The sequence below is a fragment of the Rhincodon typus genome, chromosome 6 (genome assembly GCF_021869965.1).
Source record: "Rhincodon typus isolate 14 chromosome 6, sRhiTyp1.1, whole genome shotgun sequence".
Lineage (NCBI taxonomy): Eukaryota > Metazoa > Chordata > Chondrichthyes > Orectolobiformes > Rhincodontidae > Rhincodon > Rhincodon typus.
Genome location: NC_063337.1, coordinates 83,925,214 through 83,944,944, shown reverse-complemented (window position 1 = coordinate 83,944,944; position 19,731 = coordinate 83,925,214). Strand labels below are relative to the sequence as shown.

The 19,731-nt window shown below is 39.6% G+C and overlaps 1 protein-coding gene across 4 annotated transcripts in view; it reads right to left on the bottom strand.

Annotated features, from left to right (window-relative positions):
• Positions 1 to 19,731, bottom strand: part of klf12b (Kruppel-like factor 12b) — a 235,990-nt gene that overhangs the window by 60,903 nt on the left and 155,356 nt on the right. For all 4 annotated transcript variants that reach the window (XM_048598329.1, XM_048598328.1, XM_048598331.1 and 1 more), the window contains exon 3: positions 4,635 to 5,172. In XM_048598329.1, coding sequence (XP_048454286.1) covers positions 4,635 to 5,172 — 538 coding nt within the window. The remainder of the gene's footprint in view (positions 1 to 4,634; positions 5,173 to 19,731) is intronic.

The following is a 19,731-nucleotide window of genomic DNA, read 5'->3' as shown; positions in this document are numbered from 1 at the left end:
GCTCCTCTGATGCTGCTTGGCCTGCTGTGTTCATTCAGCTCTACACCTGGTTATCTCAGATTCTCCAGCATCGGCATTTCCTACTATCTCTGTAACTAGCTTAAACTGTTTGATTTCTGGGCGTTCATGTGTCAAATTTCATGAACAATGTGTGTGTAAATCCAACCAAGATCTTTGCGTAACGCAAACAAGATAGTGTAAAATGTCAACATGTTCCAGAGATCTGGAAATCACATTGTGCCTCTTTCCCTGAAATTTCTGACCAATTTGCACTTTCTCCATAGCGTGCATTTTAAATGTCACTTATGTAACCAATAAGCAAAGCCCAATACCTTAGCACGTTCTGTTCAAAAATATCTGTTAACATTTGCAGCCTGGTGTATATTTCATTTGGGTCAATGGCCTTTTAACCAAGTCAGTCTTGTAGCCTGAACTGAAATCAACTCTAGTTCTCTTTAAAATGACTTTCCATTGGATTTGAAATCCTCTTAATGAACTGAACAATGACATGACCATTGTTAACTTGAAAATAAAGCCCTCACTTTCTATCTTTATTTCTTCCATTCTAACTGATGAACGAGTTCCCTTTTCATAACCTTTTGGGTCTTAGAATCTCAGATCAGTCTCGTTTCCAAACCTCTCCCCAAACCCCACCAGCTTCAAACAGTCAGGTCCGGGGCTTCCTTGAGGTCTTAAGGGATCCTAAACTACCATAAACAGTTCTTCTCTTTGAAACACTCCACCAGTAAACTTAGTATTATGATTAGTGTGCCTACGTTAAAGATTCAGGGGTTGCTCAAAAACTATAGCAGATTGGAAAGTTGAATTGGCTAACACCTAACCTCACTTGCTGAGCCTCTCAAGTCTTTTGTAGTGTCTCAGAAGGTCAACAAACTGAAAATATCAAGAATCTCAACAGTCGGGGATTGCTTGCCTTTCTTTTGGGGACAGATCATTGCATTGTTAATCTGAGGGGTTCAGGAGCATGTCGCTAATTTAGAAGCTGCAAACTATTGCAAGACATGTGTCCAAATGAATACTTTTGGTTGATTTAGGGGTGGAAAGTTGTTAATCTATACCATTCTCTTCTTCACTTGTGTACTCTTATTGGAGCAGCATGTCTCTACCCCTTGGACACTATTGTCTTCCAGAAGGAACTTGGAGTCCTATGGGGCAGAAGTATGGCTTTGATTTTAGAATGCACCAAGCTAATATTACAAGGAGCACGATGACAAAGGTTGATAGACAAGTTGGTTTTCTGTTCCATTTTTGTTTTAAAATCATGCTACTTAAATCTCATCAACCTTAACTGTGTTCTATAACTTCAAGACTCTAATGTGATCTGAGATGTACTTAAAATAGCTCTGTATTGTAAACAGAACAAAAATAGAAAATGCGATATTCGAAAAAGTACTTTGCAATTATTTTGCTTTTTAAAACCTTACTGCTAGGAGACACCTTTCTGAATCATCTTATCTACATTAATACTAATGAGTTCTCTATTACTATCAATAATCACTGTTAATTTGCATTCAGTTCTGAATATTAAATAAGATTGCTATTCTGAGCTACCTAAAATACCAACTAAAGCTATTATTAAGGGAACACCGTAATTTTAATAAACTGGCAAAATATTTTTGGGAACATGACTACAGTCACGTTGAGGTTAGGGCTTGTCAAAAAAATATTTTCCAAAATTTGAGCCCGGTAAGTTCTCAATATAATTCAATAAACAATAGTGTTTAATTATTTTGAACAAGTGGCTGAATTTTAAAAAGTGGCAACACCCTCATGCTCCTTACACAGCACATTCCAAATTCTTGACCTCTACCGCCTGGAAGGACAAAGGCAGCAAATATATGGGAACACCACTAATGGAAGTTCCCCTCTAAGTTACACACAATCTTAATTTTTTAAATTCATTCATGGGAGGTGGATTTTACTGACAAAGCCATCATTTATTGCCCATCCCTAACTGCCCAAAAATTAAAAAACTGAGTGCCATATGTTGGGCAGACCATGGCAGATTTCCTTTTCCAAAATATTTTGAGAGTGAACTTCTTTTTTAAATGACAATTGATAATAGTTAAATAGTCACCAATAGGCTAGATTTTAATTCCAGATATTATTGAATTCAAACTACACCATCTGCAACCATGGGATTTCAACTCATGTTCCACCTCCTCCACTGACTTGGAACTATATCACTGCTCCTTTATTGTATGGTGTCAATATCCTGGAACTCCCTTTCTAGCATCACTGTGACAGGACTCCAAGGACTGCAATGGATCAAGAAGGCAACTCAATATCATCTTCTCAAGAGAAGTAAAGGATGGGCAATAAATAGAGTCACAGAGTCATACAGCATGGAAACAGACCCTTCGAAGCAATTAATCCATGTTGGCTAACCATGATTATTATCCCATGATCAAAATATAGAATAGGATCCCGATTAAAAAATATCATAACCATAATAACAAAAAGCTATCAATCTCAGTCTGGAATTTTCAACTGATTCCCCAGCCTTGAAGGCTTTTTGAGGGACAGTGTTACAGATTTTTCATGCCCTTTGAAGTGCTATACGATGTCACTTTGGCTCTTTAAAGGGCTGCACAGGGGAAATAACAATTTGTTTCATACTGTCACAACCTGGGTTAGGCACTGAAACATCTTCCAACAAAATGTACGGGGGAAAAAGATGAATTTAAGAAATGGAGTTGATAGGCAAGTGACAGAACAGCACAGTACAGCATCCAAAGCTCAGTTTGAAAGATTGCAAAGTGCTCATTAAGGTGAATGAGAAGATGGCTTATTCCACTTCACTGCAAAAGCAGCAATGCAGGAACAGGCAGCAAAGTTAACATTGGACCATAACAGCCATTGCACCTGGAAAATTACAATCATTTCTCAAGAATACAATAACAATTATGCCAAGATGCAACTGCCTCATACTGGGAAATAGATTGCCCAAATATGCATACTGCAAAATGAAGGCTTTCACCTTTGGTGGCAATTTACAGCAGCAGTTTCATTGGTTATATTCACTTTCATCACAAGTTGGACAAATAGAAACCACAATGCAATTTCAACTAAACCCGCAGGAAATCTCAAGGATGATTTTTCCGTCTTGTGCTTGTACTCGCCAAGTCATTTAAGGGCCGGTTAGAAGATTTGATTCGGTATGAGTTGAACTACGGTTCCAATGAAACAGTTCTCCATTTACTTTCTTGGATCACAGTACACTTTTGTCATAGCATCATGTCTAATCCTGGATTCTGGGAAATCCAGCCCCTCTCATATGTTGTACAACATATTCAAATAATGAAAATAGTGGCTGTGGTTTTATTTGGCTTGTGCACCACATTTCAAATCATTTTGTTTTTGATTTCAATAGTGTCTAGAATGCTCTGCAAACAAACATGATCAAAGTTGTGACATTTCAGTAATGATGCTGGTAGGTCTTCTGTAGAAAGCTAAATAAGGATTGTGTCATATTTCTTTCAATTTTTCTTAAAGTTTGTGTCTTGGATTCTTGAAAAGTTCTTTTTCATTTGCCATTTTGAAAAATTGTTACAGCAGGAGATAATCCAAAAGTGAAATGATTCATTTCCAGACATAAAGGTGGCAAATAGTTGGCATGTTATTTAGCTTTATCCATGGACTCCTAACTGTTTTCTGCTCATTGCTAGGTCTAATTATAATGATATGTTTATTGCCAATACACAAAAGTAAGTGATTTTAATACTCATCATGTGGATCAATTTAACTGAATTGTTTTTTTCCCCAATTCAATTCAACAATCTATGCATCATCTCTCCTGGGGAAAATGCTTACTTTTTGCTTGGTGTGTGGGAGGAATACATTGTAACTGCAAGGCAAATCTATAACCACAAACAATGAAATAGCCATTATTTCCAATTTAATGAGTTAAAGTTGACTGATGCTAGCAATCACAAAATATTTCATTGTTACAGCACATCTCTCACAAATTTTGCAAAGTTTAGTCCTGACCACCCCTTCTTGCGAAAGTGGAACCACAAAGGCACATTAAATCAACACTGTTTGAGGTCCATCTGTATTCTTTTGTGACTTGAACTGGTCTGGGAGATTTCATTTTCAAAGCAGTTGAGTGAGGTAGTGAATGGAGTAATGCAGTTCACAAGGACTGACTGATTATTCAGGCAATTTAGTGATAGTGTGCTGGTGTACCAGAATACTGATAGATTACCATGAAATTGCACTCCTTCTGCACAGCGGTTCCAGTTCTCCCTCTCCTAGTTGATTTGGTGAGGCAGAAAGAAATACCTAGCTTTTAAGGGGTGGAGGAGTGAATGAAGGTTTGGAAATCAGAGACAAAACTGTACGCTTCCTTTAGAACTGAATCAACAGTCCAACAATCTAGTTGGAAAATGGTACATATTTTCAAGAAACTTTAGAGAGGTAGGGGAATATAAACTAAAAGGATGGAGAGTAAATATAATCTTATGTATTTATAATGATATGCTGTTGCAAAATATTCAAATGCCTTCGAGAGAAACGTTGGCTGAAAATCTATTTGCATTGGATCTTCTCATTACACCGGTATAATATTACCAGTTCTAATGTTGTCCAACAAATTATTTTTGTGCTCTTACCTTTCATTTGACTTCTGCCATCCTCCAACATTGGGAGTACAATGGTGGAGTTCAAGTTCCTCTGAGACCTCATGGCAGTGTAGACCACAGGAAGGGACTGTACAACCACTGGAATGCGATGTACATGACTCAGTTTGCTGGACTGAAAGTTCATTGGATTTGAAGGTGGCATTGGATGGATTATGTGCAAGTACTGTTGGCCTCCAATAGCCGGTGAAGATGCCACAATGGAGCCTGATGCTAATACTGTTGACATTGCTGATGAGGACACCGATGTAATCACAGTTGGGGATGAAGTCAATCGAGGAGAGCAAGAGGACATTGAAGAGACTGAGATTGTCGTCACGGAGCTGGGCGAGGACTGTGACGACGATACTGCTGTTGGTGATGTCCGGGCTTTATTAATGGACAAGTCCACTGGCTCAGTTTGCGTCTGATATTGATCGGTAGATAGTAAATCCTCTGGAGGTTCTGCTTTCATATTATTAAGCAATATTGGAACAGCTTCCATATCTGAAAAGTTAGGGGCTCGTGGAGACTGTTAAAATAAAACAGAAATAATCATCACTTAGTATTTTCATATTTAAAAAATTATGGAAGTAAGTATTAGTGAAAGTAAAATTTTAAAGGAACATGTTTGAAAGTCGAGTACATAGGAGAAAATTTGATGAGACTATTTAGAACTGAATTGCTTTAAAAATATATATATGCATTGTCACACAAATAAACTTCTGTCATTTAAACCATCTTTGTTAAAACGTTAACAAAGCGAATACAAACTCTAACATTCTGATACACACAAGTCACACTGCAGCTTGTAAAAATGTTTGATTGCAAGATTAACTTGTTAAAATAAGTTAATTTATTTCGGAAACATCATGCCTTTCCATTAGGTCAATTATTCTCTCCCACAAATTCTGGTTCCCTGTGAATAATTGTGTTGTCTCTTGTCTCCCCTTTTAAATAATAAAGTAAAAGGAAGTAAAAGTTCTCTGGCTATGGAGAATGGATGTGGCTTTATGGCTGAGGGATATTTGTGCATTGGTCAGAATTTTGGCCAGTGAATGCCCATGCTTTTGAGATGTCCAAATGCCAAAACAAGAACAAATGCTCAATGCTTACCTCTAAAGACGAGGAACTAAATTCAGTTAATTGCAGGTTACCAACAGGGTTTCACTAGGTGATTAGGGACTGATCCATTGTTGAACATATCTCTCTGAATCAAGTGCTCCCATCACCAGGACATCCATCACCTAACCTGTACTAACAAAAATGTACCGAGACGGTAACTACAGCATGATCTGTTACTTCTCCTAATAACTGAATATATAATGGAAAGCTTTTGACATTCTGCTGTCAAAATCCTGGAATATATAAAAAAAATTGGAAAAAGATGTTCACATGCATAATATGCGCTTTGCTTTTCTTTAGATCATCTTATGCTTATGTTTGAGCATTAGGTTGTGGTTGCTTGGTTGCTGGGCTGATAATTTGTAACAAATCCCAAAGGAATTCCATCCAAGTCTGTCCGTTCATCTAAGATCACTTACTCATTTGTATGTTTTTACCTCTTGGCATCTAAAATGGTAACATCTAACTGTAGGGTGGCAATGAAATCAAGCTGTGGGATACACATACATAAACACAATGCTCCCATCTGAAGCTCCCTGCTATTTTAGTGGAATCTGTACCTTTCCCAGATTGCCAAAAGAAGCATTTCAGCCAGATCTAATCCTTAACTCTCATGTTGCAGTTTTAGGCCCAAATGGATTTGCATCAGGGCTCATTGGCTGGATTTTATTGAGCAGGACCAACTTCTCACAACCTCTCCCCAAATCCACACCCCCTTCCCACCACCACAACCCTGGAAGTTAGCAGGCAGTAGAGACATTCAGAAGAAGTGTGCCCTACTGCCATAATACACTGGGTGGTGGGCTAACCTAGTTCACATAGGGAGAGTAGGAAGCCTGCGGTGGTGGAAGTCCCACCCTGAGCTGCCAGACATGCAGCCTGGCTGGCAGCTCTACCAGTGCCAGTAGTGGGCGCTGCTGCAACAGCAGGAAGGAGCAACAAAAACAGAAGATGGCTGCCAGCACAGGCATGTCCTCAACATTTAAAGATGGGGAGAGCTGACTGCTCAGTCCCTTTCCCCTTCTCCTGCTAACTGTGTTCTAAGCAGACAGCACATTATCAGCTTGGTAATCAGCTTGACTGAACATTAGTTACTGATTTGAATATGATGGGAGGGCAGCTGATTTTGGATGCCCATCCGTCTACTGTGCTATTGGAGGCTACTTTGGGTGTAGGCAGAAAGGCTTGTCAGTTGTTGCATTTTACATGACACCATCTCTGACAAAACATGCTCAGCGTAGGATCTAAAACATCAGCCTCATGTTTAAAAAGGAAAAGATAAACAGAATTCATAATCAAACAGCATGTTTATCAGCTGCATTTTTTTTTTTTTAGTAAATTCAGTCCATCATAACTTTTTGACTAATCTGATGATGACCCTACATATTTACCTTAGCCTTCTGAATGCTGCAGACAAATTAAATCATTAATACTTTAGAGACTAATGCACATTAACAGCAAGCATACTTGACAGGACTTGGTGGAAAGGCTCCATCAAATATCACCAGGATTAAATCTGTGATCTGTCTTCAAAACTTTGCCACTGGACTTAATGCACAGGTGGAAAACAATACACTTTTATAGCAGAGACAACAAGGCGTAGAGCTGGATGAACACAGCAGGCCAAGCAGCATCATAGGAGCAGGAAGGCTGACATTTCGGGCCTAGACCCTTCTTCAGAAATGGCAAGAGGGAAGAGAGAGGTCAGAAATAAAGAAAGAGAGAGAGGAGGGGTGGGGCTGGGCAAGGTAGGTGGGATGGCGAAAGGTGAGTGCAGGTAGGCAGCTTTCCTGTTCCTCTGATGCTGCCTGGCCTGCTGTGTTCCTCCAGCTAGCAGCAATCTAGTTTAGGTAACAAGGTGTAGAGCTGGATAAACACAGCAGGCCAACCAGCATCAAACGAGCAGGAAAGCTGATGTTACGGGTCTGGACCCTTCTTCAGAAAAAAAAAAATTTCTATCTCTGGATCTAGTTTAGGTGCTCTGTACACCCGCTGGGAATGGTCACTATGCTAACCAGCTAAACCAGTCAGAAATACAGCTGAAATGGCCCAGGCCGAGTTACTGTGTCTGTGCTGGGTCCTAACTAGTCGCAGGACAGGGTACAGAAGAGGCTAATGTTGAATATCATAGCCCCAAGGTCAATGGGAAGAAACTCACAAAGGTAAGTTTTTGTGGACCATGTAGTGATGTCCTACTGGAAGTACAACATTTAAAATCAAATACTTTGTCCACAGTAAGTATAGCCTAAGCATTAATTAACCTGCCTACCTTTTAATACTATTCCTCTTGAAATTAATTCATGATTTATTTGCATTTTTAAACAGCCTTGTTAAGTTTCATTGCTCCTTTTAATGATTTGAGACTGTGTTGCTCTTCTAGTCCAGGGGTGGCCAACCATTTCACGAGGGTGGGGATGGGGAGGGGGGAGGCGGTGAGTGAGGGCACATTTCAATTTTCTCTTCCTCGGGGAGGAGGAAGGGATGGTGAGCAGACTTCAGAAAGATGCGGGTTGCCACAACTGTAAACATGCCCCAATAAAATTTCAAGACCAATAGGTCGATAATGTAAATGAGTAATTAATAGAAATGACTATTAAAAAATGGCAAGCTGCAAGGCTTAATAACGAAGCCAATTTTTACCTTTTTTGGCTAAGGAGCAGAACTAGAGAAAGAAAAAGAATCAGCCCAATTTATAATCATCAGGGAAAGGGGTGGTGACTGAGGTGATTAAGTGTGATGAATTCTGACCTCGTGCTGTCTCTGATGGAGCCTCTCTGAGCTGAACCTAACAAAATTCACACTAAAATGGGAGTTGAAAGCAAACCTGGGGTTTCCTCCACTCACAGCCTGCTTTCCCTCTCTCCTCTCCCACACTTTTATCCCTCACCTGCATTCTCTCTCACCCCTTTCCCGCACTTTCTCACACCTCCCCACACTCTCTCCCTGCTCGACTTACTCTGCCCCTTTAAATGCAACAAAATAATCCATGGACTTTGTGCTCCAAAACTGTCTACCAGCACTATTATCCCATCAGCAAAATGAGATGGAAGTGGCCAAGTTTTCTTTTCCAGAGAGACTTAAATGCAATTTGGTAAAAGGCAATTTCTTTTTTAAACAAATGAAAATAATTAGCTACATGAAGAAAGCATGAAAGAAATAGGAGCAGGAAAAAAGACTATATGGCCCATTGACCTGGTTGTGCCATTTAATATGATTAAGGCTTATTCTCAGCTTCAACTCCACTTTCCCATCTGCTCTCCATATCCCTGACAGACCAACATCGGTCTATTTCAGCCTTACAATATTCAACAATGGAGCATCCACTACTCTCTGGGGTACTGAATTCCAAAGATTCTCAACGCTTTAAGTGAAGAAATTTCTCTTGATTTCTGTTCTAAATGATTATTACCTTATCCGGAGACTATGCCCTCATGTTCTAGATTACCCGGCCACAGCAATTAGCCTCTTGGGGCCTGTTGAGCCCATTCAGAACCCTGTCTGTTTTAACAATGTCATTTCCTTATTCCTCCTATCAAATTACACTTATTTGTTCTTTAGCTTTCACCTGCATCTTCTGTCCTTTCTGCTTTTGTTGCATTAACATCACAGATAATATCTGTCTTCTGCCAACACGTATATGGACACAGCTCACTAAACCAAGCGTGTCCTACTGAAACTGTACCTCTGAGAATAAAAATGTATAAGTGGAAATAAGCTAAAGATGGGTCTCGAAGATTTCAAGTGATGGGGCTGGGGATTATTTTCTTTGGCAGCTTGTTCCACTGTGGGACTGTCCTTGGCAAGGAAGATTGTCTTGGAAACAAATGGTTTTTATAGTTAGTCTGGTTATAAACATCATATTTGTCATTGCTGGAGGCGCCAGGTACTGGTTTCTGTCAATTCCCCCAAGTACATTCCATGTTCAACAGAATACAGTCAGTCAGTCAGTCAGTCTACTTTTCTTCCTCCTTTGCCATAATGATTCCTATTTGAAATCTTTGATGAATGACGTACGGGGGTGTATTTCCCATACTGATTTGTGCACAGCCAAGTAGTACATCTTTGGATCACCAATCTCATTAAAACCTTTCTCCATACAAGGATCCCACACACATTACTTGCATATTCCAGGCATGGATAAAGAAATCTTCAGCAAGCTATAACTCTAATATTTTTGTTGCCATACCAAGATGTTCCTCCTCAGCAATCACAACAACCTTTTTCAAATTTGGAATTTATCTGCAAATGGTGGAATCCCCATTGAAGGTTATTTTTAAGATGAACTCCCAGGGACGGTTATGTATTTACATGTTGAAAGTTACAGAATGGATTCCACCATTCGCAGATAAATTCCAAATTCAAAAAAGGTTGTTGTGATGGCTGAGGAGGAACAGCTTGGTATTGCAACAAAAAAAGCTATCTGCTGGTGGACCCTTTTCGCAGTTACTGCACATGACATACCGTTTTTTGGCTTTGAATGCTATTTTCCACTCTTCCTCCCACTTTTGCTGCCAAAACCACCTTTATCTGTTATCTATTTACTAGCTATTTTGGGTTAGTTAGGCATGCTGTCACACAAGTAATAAATATTTTAAAATTTACATAGTATTGCATTAACCTCTCACTGAAAGGGTTTAAATAAGCAATGAAAGCTTGAGTTACAAGCTGTTAAATCTTCAGGTCATGGACAACATGGATTTATGGGCATTGGTGACTAATCCAGAAGCCTTCAAGAAATCTTAAGGTGGGTGGAACTTAGAAAGAAAGTACAGGAGAAGGTAGAGAAAAAAGGATAGCTTATCAATATTGGATAAGAAGCATGTCAATTTTTTTTCCTTTATTTATTCAAGGGATGAGGGCATTGCTGGCTAGAGTCAACCACATTGCTGTGGGGCTGGAGTCAAATGTAGGCCAGACCAGGTAAGGATGGCAATTTCCTTCCCTAAACGATGTTAGTGAACCAAATGGGTTTCTCCTGACAATGGATTCACTGTCATCATTAGATTCTTAATTACAGATATTTTATTCAATTCAATTTCCACCATCCGCCATGGTGTGATTTGAAGCCGGGTCCCCAGAATGTTGGCTGGGTTTCTGGATTAACAGTCCAGTGATAATACCACTAGGCCATCGCCTCCCCCTCAAATTTGGCCAGAATGAAAACAGGTGAGGATAAATGTAGAATACGAAGGAAAAAAAGATCTGTGAGCTGGTTGAACATAGTGAAACAGAGGCAGTGAATCAGCAGTTAAAATTATATTGAACAAGCTAATAGAGGAGAGTAATTGGAAAACCAATTTAATAGAAAACAAACAACTAGAGCGAGAAACAATTTATTGTGCCAATTAATAAAACCCTAGGGGATTAAAAATATACATTAGTAAATGTATGACTCCAGCAGAGATGTGTATTTAACTGTAAATTGAAAAGTTTATACTGTATCCCTATATTTGATACACAACCTTTTGAATATGACTTTTCTGAGAGTGAGAGGTTAGTGTTCCTACTCTAAAAAAGGAATGATAATAGAATGTAAACAAACACAGGGCTGAAGGAACACTGGCAAATAACAGATCAAAAAGAAAGGAAATGCTGCAAATAATTCGCAAGTCTGGCAACATCAATGGAGAGTAAAACAAAGGTATCCTTTCTGCTCGATTCACTGATTCTCTCTCTACGGAAGCCTGATAATAGAATTGTCACTATTAGCAAGTAAGCAATTACGAGCACAAATGCTCACGTTTGACGATTTTTAACCACCAAAGAAAGTATTTTATTGCTTTTGTTTAAAAAAGGTAAGCACGTTCTCAAGTTCTTTTCAAATCATATATCTGCTAAACTAAGATTATTTTCTCCAGAGGCTAAACAACTAGGGATCTGTTGACTTATCTAGGGAATCACTGAAACGTGTCACAAATATTTTCATTCTTTCATGTAAGTAAACCAAGGAGAGATATAAAGAGGAGGTTTAGAAACAAAGGAAAGCTGCAAGGACAATCAATCTTTTAAACTCAGCTTTAAAAAGCCTTGCGCAGGCTCAAAGGCAGAGATGCTGGAGGAAGAGTGACACAAACTCCTGGTTGGAATAATTTAAAACGATCATGGAAAGCATGGCATACGTCATTATTTTTTGTATCATTATGCAAAATTATGGTGTACTGATTCAAGTGGTATTTGAGCAGCTGCGTCTCAGGTTCACATCACATGGACAATGTGACTGCTATGTTTCAGATTCCCACACTCAGATACAGGTCAATAGGAGTCAACTAGGAAGAGTAAAGCATTCAAAATCACTTGTAAAAATGACTGGTTTTATTGAATTCATAAGAGGATGTATCATTTTAGTATGATAGATTTATATCCATTTTTTTAAACAATGAGTCGTTCAGAGAAGGTTCACTCACCTGATATTTGGGATATGTTGGAGGAGGGAGGAGTTACCTTATCAGGAAATGTTCAACAGGCTGGGTCTGTATCCATCGGAACTTAAAAGAATGAGAGGTGATCCTAATGAAGCATATAAAATCCTGAGGGCACTTTATAAGATGGATGTAGGTAGGATGTTTCCCTTATGGAAGAGGTTACAACTACTCCCATTTGAGATGAACATTAGGATGGATCTGTTCCGAGTGTAAGGAGTCTTTAGAACCATCTTCTCTCGACAGTAGGGGAAGAACAGTCCTTGAATATTTTTAAGACTGAGGTAAACAGACACTCAACTAAAAACAGAGTCAATTGTTATCGAGACGAAGCAGGAGCGTGGAGTGGAGGTCACAATCAGATCAGCAGTGATTTTATTGAACGGTGGAGCTGAATGACTCATTTCGGCATCCAATTCAAATATTTGCATATGGCGAAGGAGAAGCAGCACCGAATAAAAAAGTTAGTAGGGACAAGGCTATCATCAATGGGTGGGATAATTTGGGGGGAGGGGAAATGTCAGAATTGAACAATTAAATTACGTGACAGTAGATTTACAACTGGAGAAGGTTATTGAGACCAGGTGGAATAAGATGTTGAAGGAGATTGAACAGGGGATTTTAAATCTAACACATTGAAGCTGGATGTACAGGATGAAGGATGGGAGTGACAGATGATATGTACTTTTGAGGTGAAGAGGATCTGGGCAGCTCAGATTTCAGCAAGTAAATCTTGCAGATTAAAGGTAAAGGTAAAAAGTTTAGACATGGCAAGGAAAAATTGTGAAAAATCAAGTCAAACAGTGCCAACGGCTGGGAGAAAAATATCAGTAGCAGTGAGCTGGAGATAGATTTGGAGGTGGCTGCTTTTGTGGAGGTGTATGTAGCAGTGTTGTTGAGCAATAAGAAGTTGGATTTAGATTACATCTAAAAGAAAGCCAATATTTTTGTACCACCTGAGCCAGTGTAGCTACATGGCTACTGTTGATAAGAGAACATTATTACTAGCCAAGACCAAACTGGCAGCTTTGGGTTCTTAATATTCAGCTAAGTACAACTGTGCTCAATCAATATTACCAGAGCATTGCATTGTGTATTTTAATAGGTAGTTTATTCCTGCTCTTTCCTGTCCCGTCACACATTAGATTCTTCAATTAAACAATGGCTGATTTGTATCTAATTTAAACACTTCAAATATCTACCTCTAATAAATGATTATAATCAAATGAAAATCGCTGCAATTGTATTCCAAGATCTAGCCAAAATACAAGTTGCATACGTCTTATTCGTAAACCAAAGACAGGACTGGTTTAGTTCAGTTGGCTGGATGGTTAGTTTGCGAAGCAGTGTGACACTGTCAGTTTCGGTTCAATTCCCACACTGACTGAGGTTACCATGAAGGACTGTCCTTCTCAAGCTCTCCCCTTGCCTGAAGTATGGTAGCCTTCAGGTTACATCATCACTAGTCATCACACTCTAATGAAAGAGCAGCTCTACAGTCTGGTAAGACTATTCTAACTTGATTACTAATGCTAACACATCATTTGGTGGGATGTTCAAAAACGTTGAATTGTGGAGTTTTAAATGGCACCGACATGCTATTCAGTAATATCATGGTTATATTAATGCTGGGATATTTTCTCCCTAAAACCTATGTCTTTCTATCATGTTGCAAAGCCCTCTCTCTTTGATCAAGTTTTTGCTCACTTATCCTTACATCTGTTCATATGGCTTGGTGTCAAAATTTATTTGATAAGACTTCTGGGAAGCACCTTAGATTAAAAATGCAACTTGTTGTTCTTGTGTTTGCCAGTAAAATATCTTTTGCTACCACTTCTTGCCTAATCACATTGTACAAGACAAATGCTAATGTGCATTTCAAATTTTGGCATAACTAATTTGGTTCACAAGAGTGCTGACAGTGTAGATCTCTGGAGTTCATTTACAACTGATCAACTCATAACACCACAGTCATTTTTGGTATAAAACCCAGATCTTCAGCACCTTCAAGCTATTTACACATCAATCCACATTTTAGACCTTTTTAAGCCTGCTTGAACAGTGCATCCAATAGTTCCAACATCCGTGTCAATTTCATTCTGCCTCCTCAAGCTCTCTTTTGCGCCACACCTCTCCTTAGCTCATGTCAAATAAATGGCATCCATATCATAATTTCTCTCTTGCTATTAGTGCTGTAAGGTCAAGTGTCACCGTATCAAATGGGCCAATATTTCCGATTACCCCAAAATAAAAATCACTTGGTAGTAACAAACTTGAAAATTGCCAAGACGACAGACAAAATGCATAAATGCAAAATGTCAAACAATCATAGCAAACTATGCTGCAGTAGGAAAACTTGCTGTTGGTTAGCAAGTCAACTCTAATTGCACAAGAATATTCTAAATAAACCCTTTACAAATTCTGCAAGGGTTTTATAAAGTCCTTTGCAAATGTTGTTAAAGCAGTTAGATTTCAAAGACATTTTTAAAGAAAATGTAAACTGTTCTTAGTGTGCTGCTTTTGGGTCAACAGTCACACATCTTCTACATCTGCCACCATGGAGTTCCCATATGATTTCTGAATGCAAAAAAATACAATGAACCATACATAACATGCAAATTTACAGAAATAATGAGGTGAATGTTCTCACAGGAATCAAAAACTGACATTAGGACGATATATCAGGCTCGGGTCCACTCTTCCAATCAAGCTTCATAACTGGACACCCCTCCACGTACAATCTAAAATGTGTGGGCAGGTTCCGAGATTAGGAGACACAACGAGATGGTCCAGATCACCATCCAGCTCTCAGTCCCGTCAGAAGTGGAAACTGCTGAAGCAGAAAGACAAACGCGAGGGTGCCTCAAAAATGGAGATTTACTTGGAAAGACATTTAAAAAAACTTGAATTAAGGGCAAGGCCAACCGCTGTGAGGGCCATCAACATCAAGGGAAAACCATTCCACAGGAATGTTTTGACCACGGCTGCAGCCTTTTCCTGGTGGCCTAACCTTTGGCTTGCTTCTGGAAAACTGCCTAGAGGTCCCTGCTGGCTTTACAGCTCAGTGGGGGAGGGGTGGGCGCACCGAGTATGGGAAAATGCCAGCAGTTCCCGAGTGAGGCCCTAAATTCTTTCCAACTTATTGGAGTTGGTTGTCCTGCTTAGCTGGCAGCCCCACAAGCAAAAGTTGGGCATTGAGAACCCAACATTAGGACCACATGACAAGCCCAATTCTGCACAGCTCACCTCCATGGAAACACATCGGGGGGAATAAAGGGTATTAGTAGGCTGTCGTATCATGCAAACTATTAGAACTTCCCACTATATCCCACAATCTCAGTACAAAGTTCAGCCCAATAAGTCAATCAATCTATTATCAATGAATCTCTCTTTCATCTATTACAATCTGTTCAAATTGCACCAATTTTGTCTCTGATAATTGCACATTTAGACTTCATTCTAATAAAATTTCTGACGGCATGTACAAATCTCATCTACAGTATTCCCTGGACTATGCAAGTGCTCAAGTTACTAGTGATCTTTGCAATCACTCTGTATTTTTATGTTCTGATCTCACTGGTGTCTGCTTCTACTGGCTATAATCCAGTTCTTGCAGGCAACTGTACCTCCTTATGAGCAATGACTCTGGGAATCTATTTAAAAATCAGATTAATTGATGTTTCTTTCAGGTACTGAAAGCATTTCCTTTCCACAACCTCAAATAGCAATGACATATTTTAGTGATAAAACAAGTGTAGCTCCACTAATGAGAGGAGCAAGTGAGGACATGAGACACCATGGACAGGATTTTTGCCAAGTTGGCCAAAAAATGGCAAAGGGCAGGCTCATATCCAGTTAGCATAGAGGGTGTGTTCAGAAAGCTGACAAGCCAATAGGAGGCAGACCAGCCTCAGAGACACAAAAAAAAACGAGTTTAATGGAGGCATCCTCCATCTCAAGGTGCCCTCTCTCCAACTTCTTTAACGTTAAATGGAAAAATCTCCAGCAACTTGCTGTTCAGAGGTAACCTTCAAGCAGCTACACTGTCCCCTTGTGCCATGCGGGCACCTGAAAAACAATGGAAAAATTCCAGTCAGCTTTCAATCATTGGCCTCAACAGGGCATTAACTAAGTGACTACCTACTGCCTCCAGGCAGGTAGCCCCCAACCTGCCTCCAAGGAAAACACAGTCTGTTGGTAGGACGGAGGCAAGGAAGTGCCGGCAGGTCAATGATGTGAAATTCATACCTACCCATCTGCCCACGTTTTTCATCAGTACAGAAACTCTAAACAGCATCGAAAGCTTTCAATGACCACAAAAAAAAAGTGGAGATGCTGGTGTTGGACTGGGGTGGACAAAGTCAGAAGACAGCAGGTTATCATCTAACAGGTTTATTTGAAATCATGAGCTTTTGGAGTGCTGCTCCTTCATCAGGTGGAGCAGCTGCTGACTAAAGAGAATGCTTGCAACTTTAAATAAACTTGTCAGACTATAACCTGGTGCTGTGTGATTTCTGACCACGTAAAATGTGTTTCAGACTTCAGATGCTACTTGAATACCTCAATTGTGCTTCAGCTTCATGGAAAAATCTAGGATCATTATACACTGTACTGCAGACTCAAAAATCTGTACCATAGAAATTAGATGTTTTGTCTAAGATGTCTAATTTTTATTGCCGTTAAAAATCTACTCAAGATCAGATAACTCTCACTCCTCGTCCACTTTTACATGATCTACACCCGAGATCCAAAGTGAAAACTGTCTCCTCTACTGATATCTCCACAAGATCCAATCCTAAAATGAATAAACGGACAGTAAAGCTTTTCAACAAGATAAATCTTGGTGTCTCAACGAGCCTCCCCAATATTGTCAAAAGGTAAGGGGAATAAGTGCTGAGGAAGATTGTTAAAAAAGGACATGAGAGCAAATACCTATTCTAACATTGAAGTCTTCAAGGCTCTGGAAAAGCATAGATGTCTGCCCTCAACAATTAGGGTATTACAGATTGGATACCTGACAGAACTATAGCCGAAAAAAAATACAGAAGCACAAAATACAAAGACAACTCAGCACATCAAATACAATCCTTGCACAGAAAATGGATAATCTGCTCCATCATTGATTCAAGTTCAATTTACTGAGGAAATGCTTTGAAAGCCTCTCCTTGTCTATCCTCAAAGTTAAATTAAAGAAAGCTCGACAATAAGGTCTCACATAATATCCTAAATCATTGATTATTGACTTTACTATTTTAATAGGATTCTCTTGACATCACAGAAGGCAAGGAGCCATTACATTTCAAGTAGCCATCCTTAAAAACTTTGCTCTTAAGAGATAAGTAGCTTCTGTATCATTTTAGAATAACCTACAGGATTTTCATTCCCTATAAATGTTTATAAGATGCATTGTAAGCCACATATCACCTTGACTCTTTGTGCCACTGACTTCAGTGCTAAGAACTGGCCATCAGAATTTTCACAATTATAGATTTGGTTAATTTCAAGGAGCCGAACAGGCATAAAATATTTCACAGTAGCGGCAAACAGTAGCAATCTTTCACATCGTGAGCATATAGAGAAAGTAAATTCTTGGAACTAAGATTTCATCACATCTCTTTTTGATGAATTACAAAGAGAGTTTCTTCTGTTGCTTCTTTTAAAAAAAAATGGACAATACACAATTTTGCAAAAACAACAAAGCCAATAAAATCTTTGCAAGACTAATCAAATTTTAAGTTGATGCTTTTATTCATTCATGGGATGTTGGTGTCACTGGCTTGGCAAACATTTATTGCCCATGTCTATTTGTGCTTGAGAAGGTGGCAGTGAGCTGCATTCTTGAACTGCTGCAGTCCATTTAGTATAGGTAGACCCACAATGCTATTGGGGAGAGATTTTCAGAATTTTAACCCAGTGATTCTGAAGGAATGGAGATATATTTCCAAGTCAGGATTGTGAATGACTTGAAGGCGAATTTCCAAGTGGTGGTCTTCACATTTATCTGCTGCACATGTCCTTCCAGCTGGCAGGTTGTGGATTTGATGAATTTTTGCACCTTGTGGATGGTACTCACTGCTGTTACTGAGAGTTCAGTGGTAGAGAGAGTATGAAGATGCGAATTAAGTGAGCTGCTTTGTCCTGGACGCTGTAAAGCTTCTAAAGTACAATTGAAGCCGCACTCCTCCAGGCTAGTATCCTATCACACACCTGACTGTGCCTTGTAGCTGGTGCCCAGTAATTGGAAAGTCAGCAGATGAGTTACTTGTTGCAAGATTCCTAGATTAGTATTTATATGGCTAGTCCAGTTCAGTTTCTAATCAATGAGAATCCCCAGAATGTTGATCATGGGGATTCAGTGATGGCGATGCCACTGAATGTCACTGAGCGATGGTTTGATTCTTTCTTGTTGGAAGTAGTCATTGCTTGGCATTTGCGTGGTATGAACGTTACCTTGTGTTTCTCAGCCTGGATATATGAACATTATGCAATCAATCATCGGTGAACAACCCATTTCTAATGCAATGATGGAGAGAAGGTCAATGATGAAGCAGCTGAAGATGACTTGGCCTAGGACACTACCCTGAGGAGTTCCTGCAGAGATGTCCTGGAGCTGAGATGACTGACCTGCAACAAGCACAACCATTCTCCTATATGTCAGGTACGATTTCAACCAGTGGAGAGTTTGCCCGATTCCCATTCACTCTAGGTTTCCTAGGGCTTTTTGATGTCACACTTGATCAAATGCGGATTTGATCTATGTTAATGACTTGGATATTGTGATAGAAGATTCTGTCACCAGATTTGCAGATATTTGGAAAAGCAAGTTGCAATAAAGAAATAACAAGTTACAAATGGATATAGATAGGTTAGGTGCACGTGCCAAAATTTGGCAGATGGAGTTTAACGTGTATAAGTGTCAGTTTATTCATTTTGGTCAGAAGAATAAAAGTGTAACTTATTATCTACCTAGAAGGAAATTTCAAAACGTTTCAGTGCAGAGGGAGCTGGGTGTCTTCATGCATCTGCACGGTGGCTCAGTGTTTAGCACTGCTGCCTCACAGCACTCGGGACCCGGGTTCGATTCCACCCTCAGGCGACTGTGTGGCGTTTGCATGTTTTCCTCGGTCTGCGTGGGTTTCCTCCGGGTGCTCTGGTTTCCTCCCATAGTTCAAAGATGTGCAGGGTAGGTGGAATGGCCATGCTAAATTACCTGTAGTGTTCAGGGATGTGTAGATTAGGTAGGTTATAGGGGGATGGTTCTGGGTGGGATGCTCAGAGGGTCGGTATGGACTTGTTGGGCCGAAGGGCCTGTTCCCGCACTGTAGGGATTCTATGATTTAACAAAGAAAACCTAATTGGGCTCTGGTAATGAAGTGTGTAACTTATTGCAACAGTTGGTTTTCAATGCATAGAAAAATTTGATTTTTTTTATTTGATTTGATTTGTTGTTGTCACATGTACCTAAGTACAGTGAAACATTTCATCCATGGAGATGGAGATGGAGAGAGAGAGAGAGAGAGAGAGAGAGAGAGAGAGAGAGAGAGAGA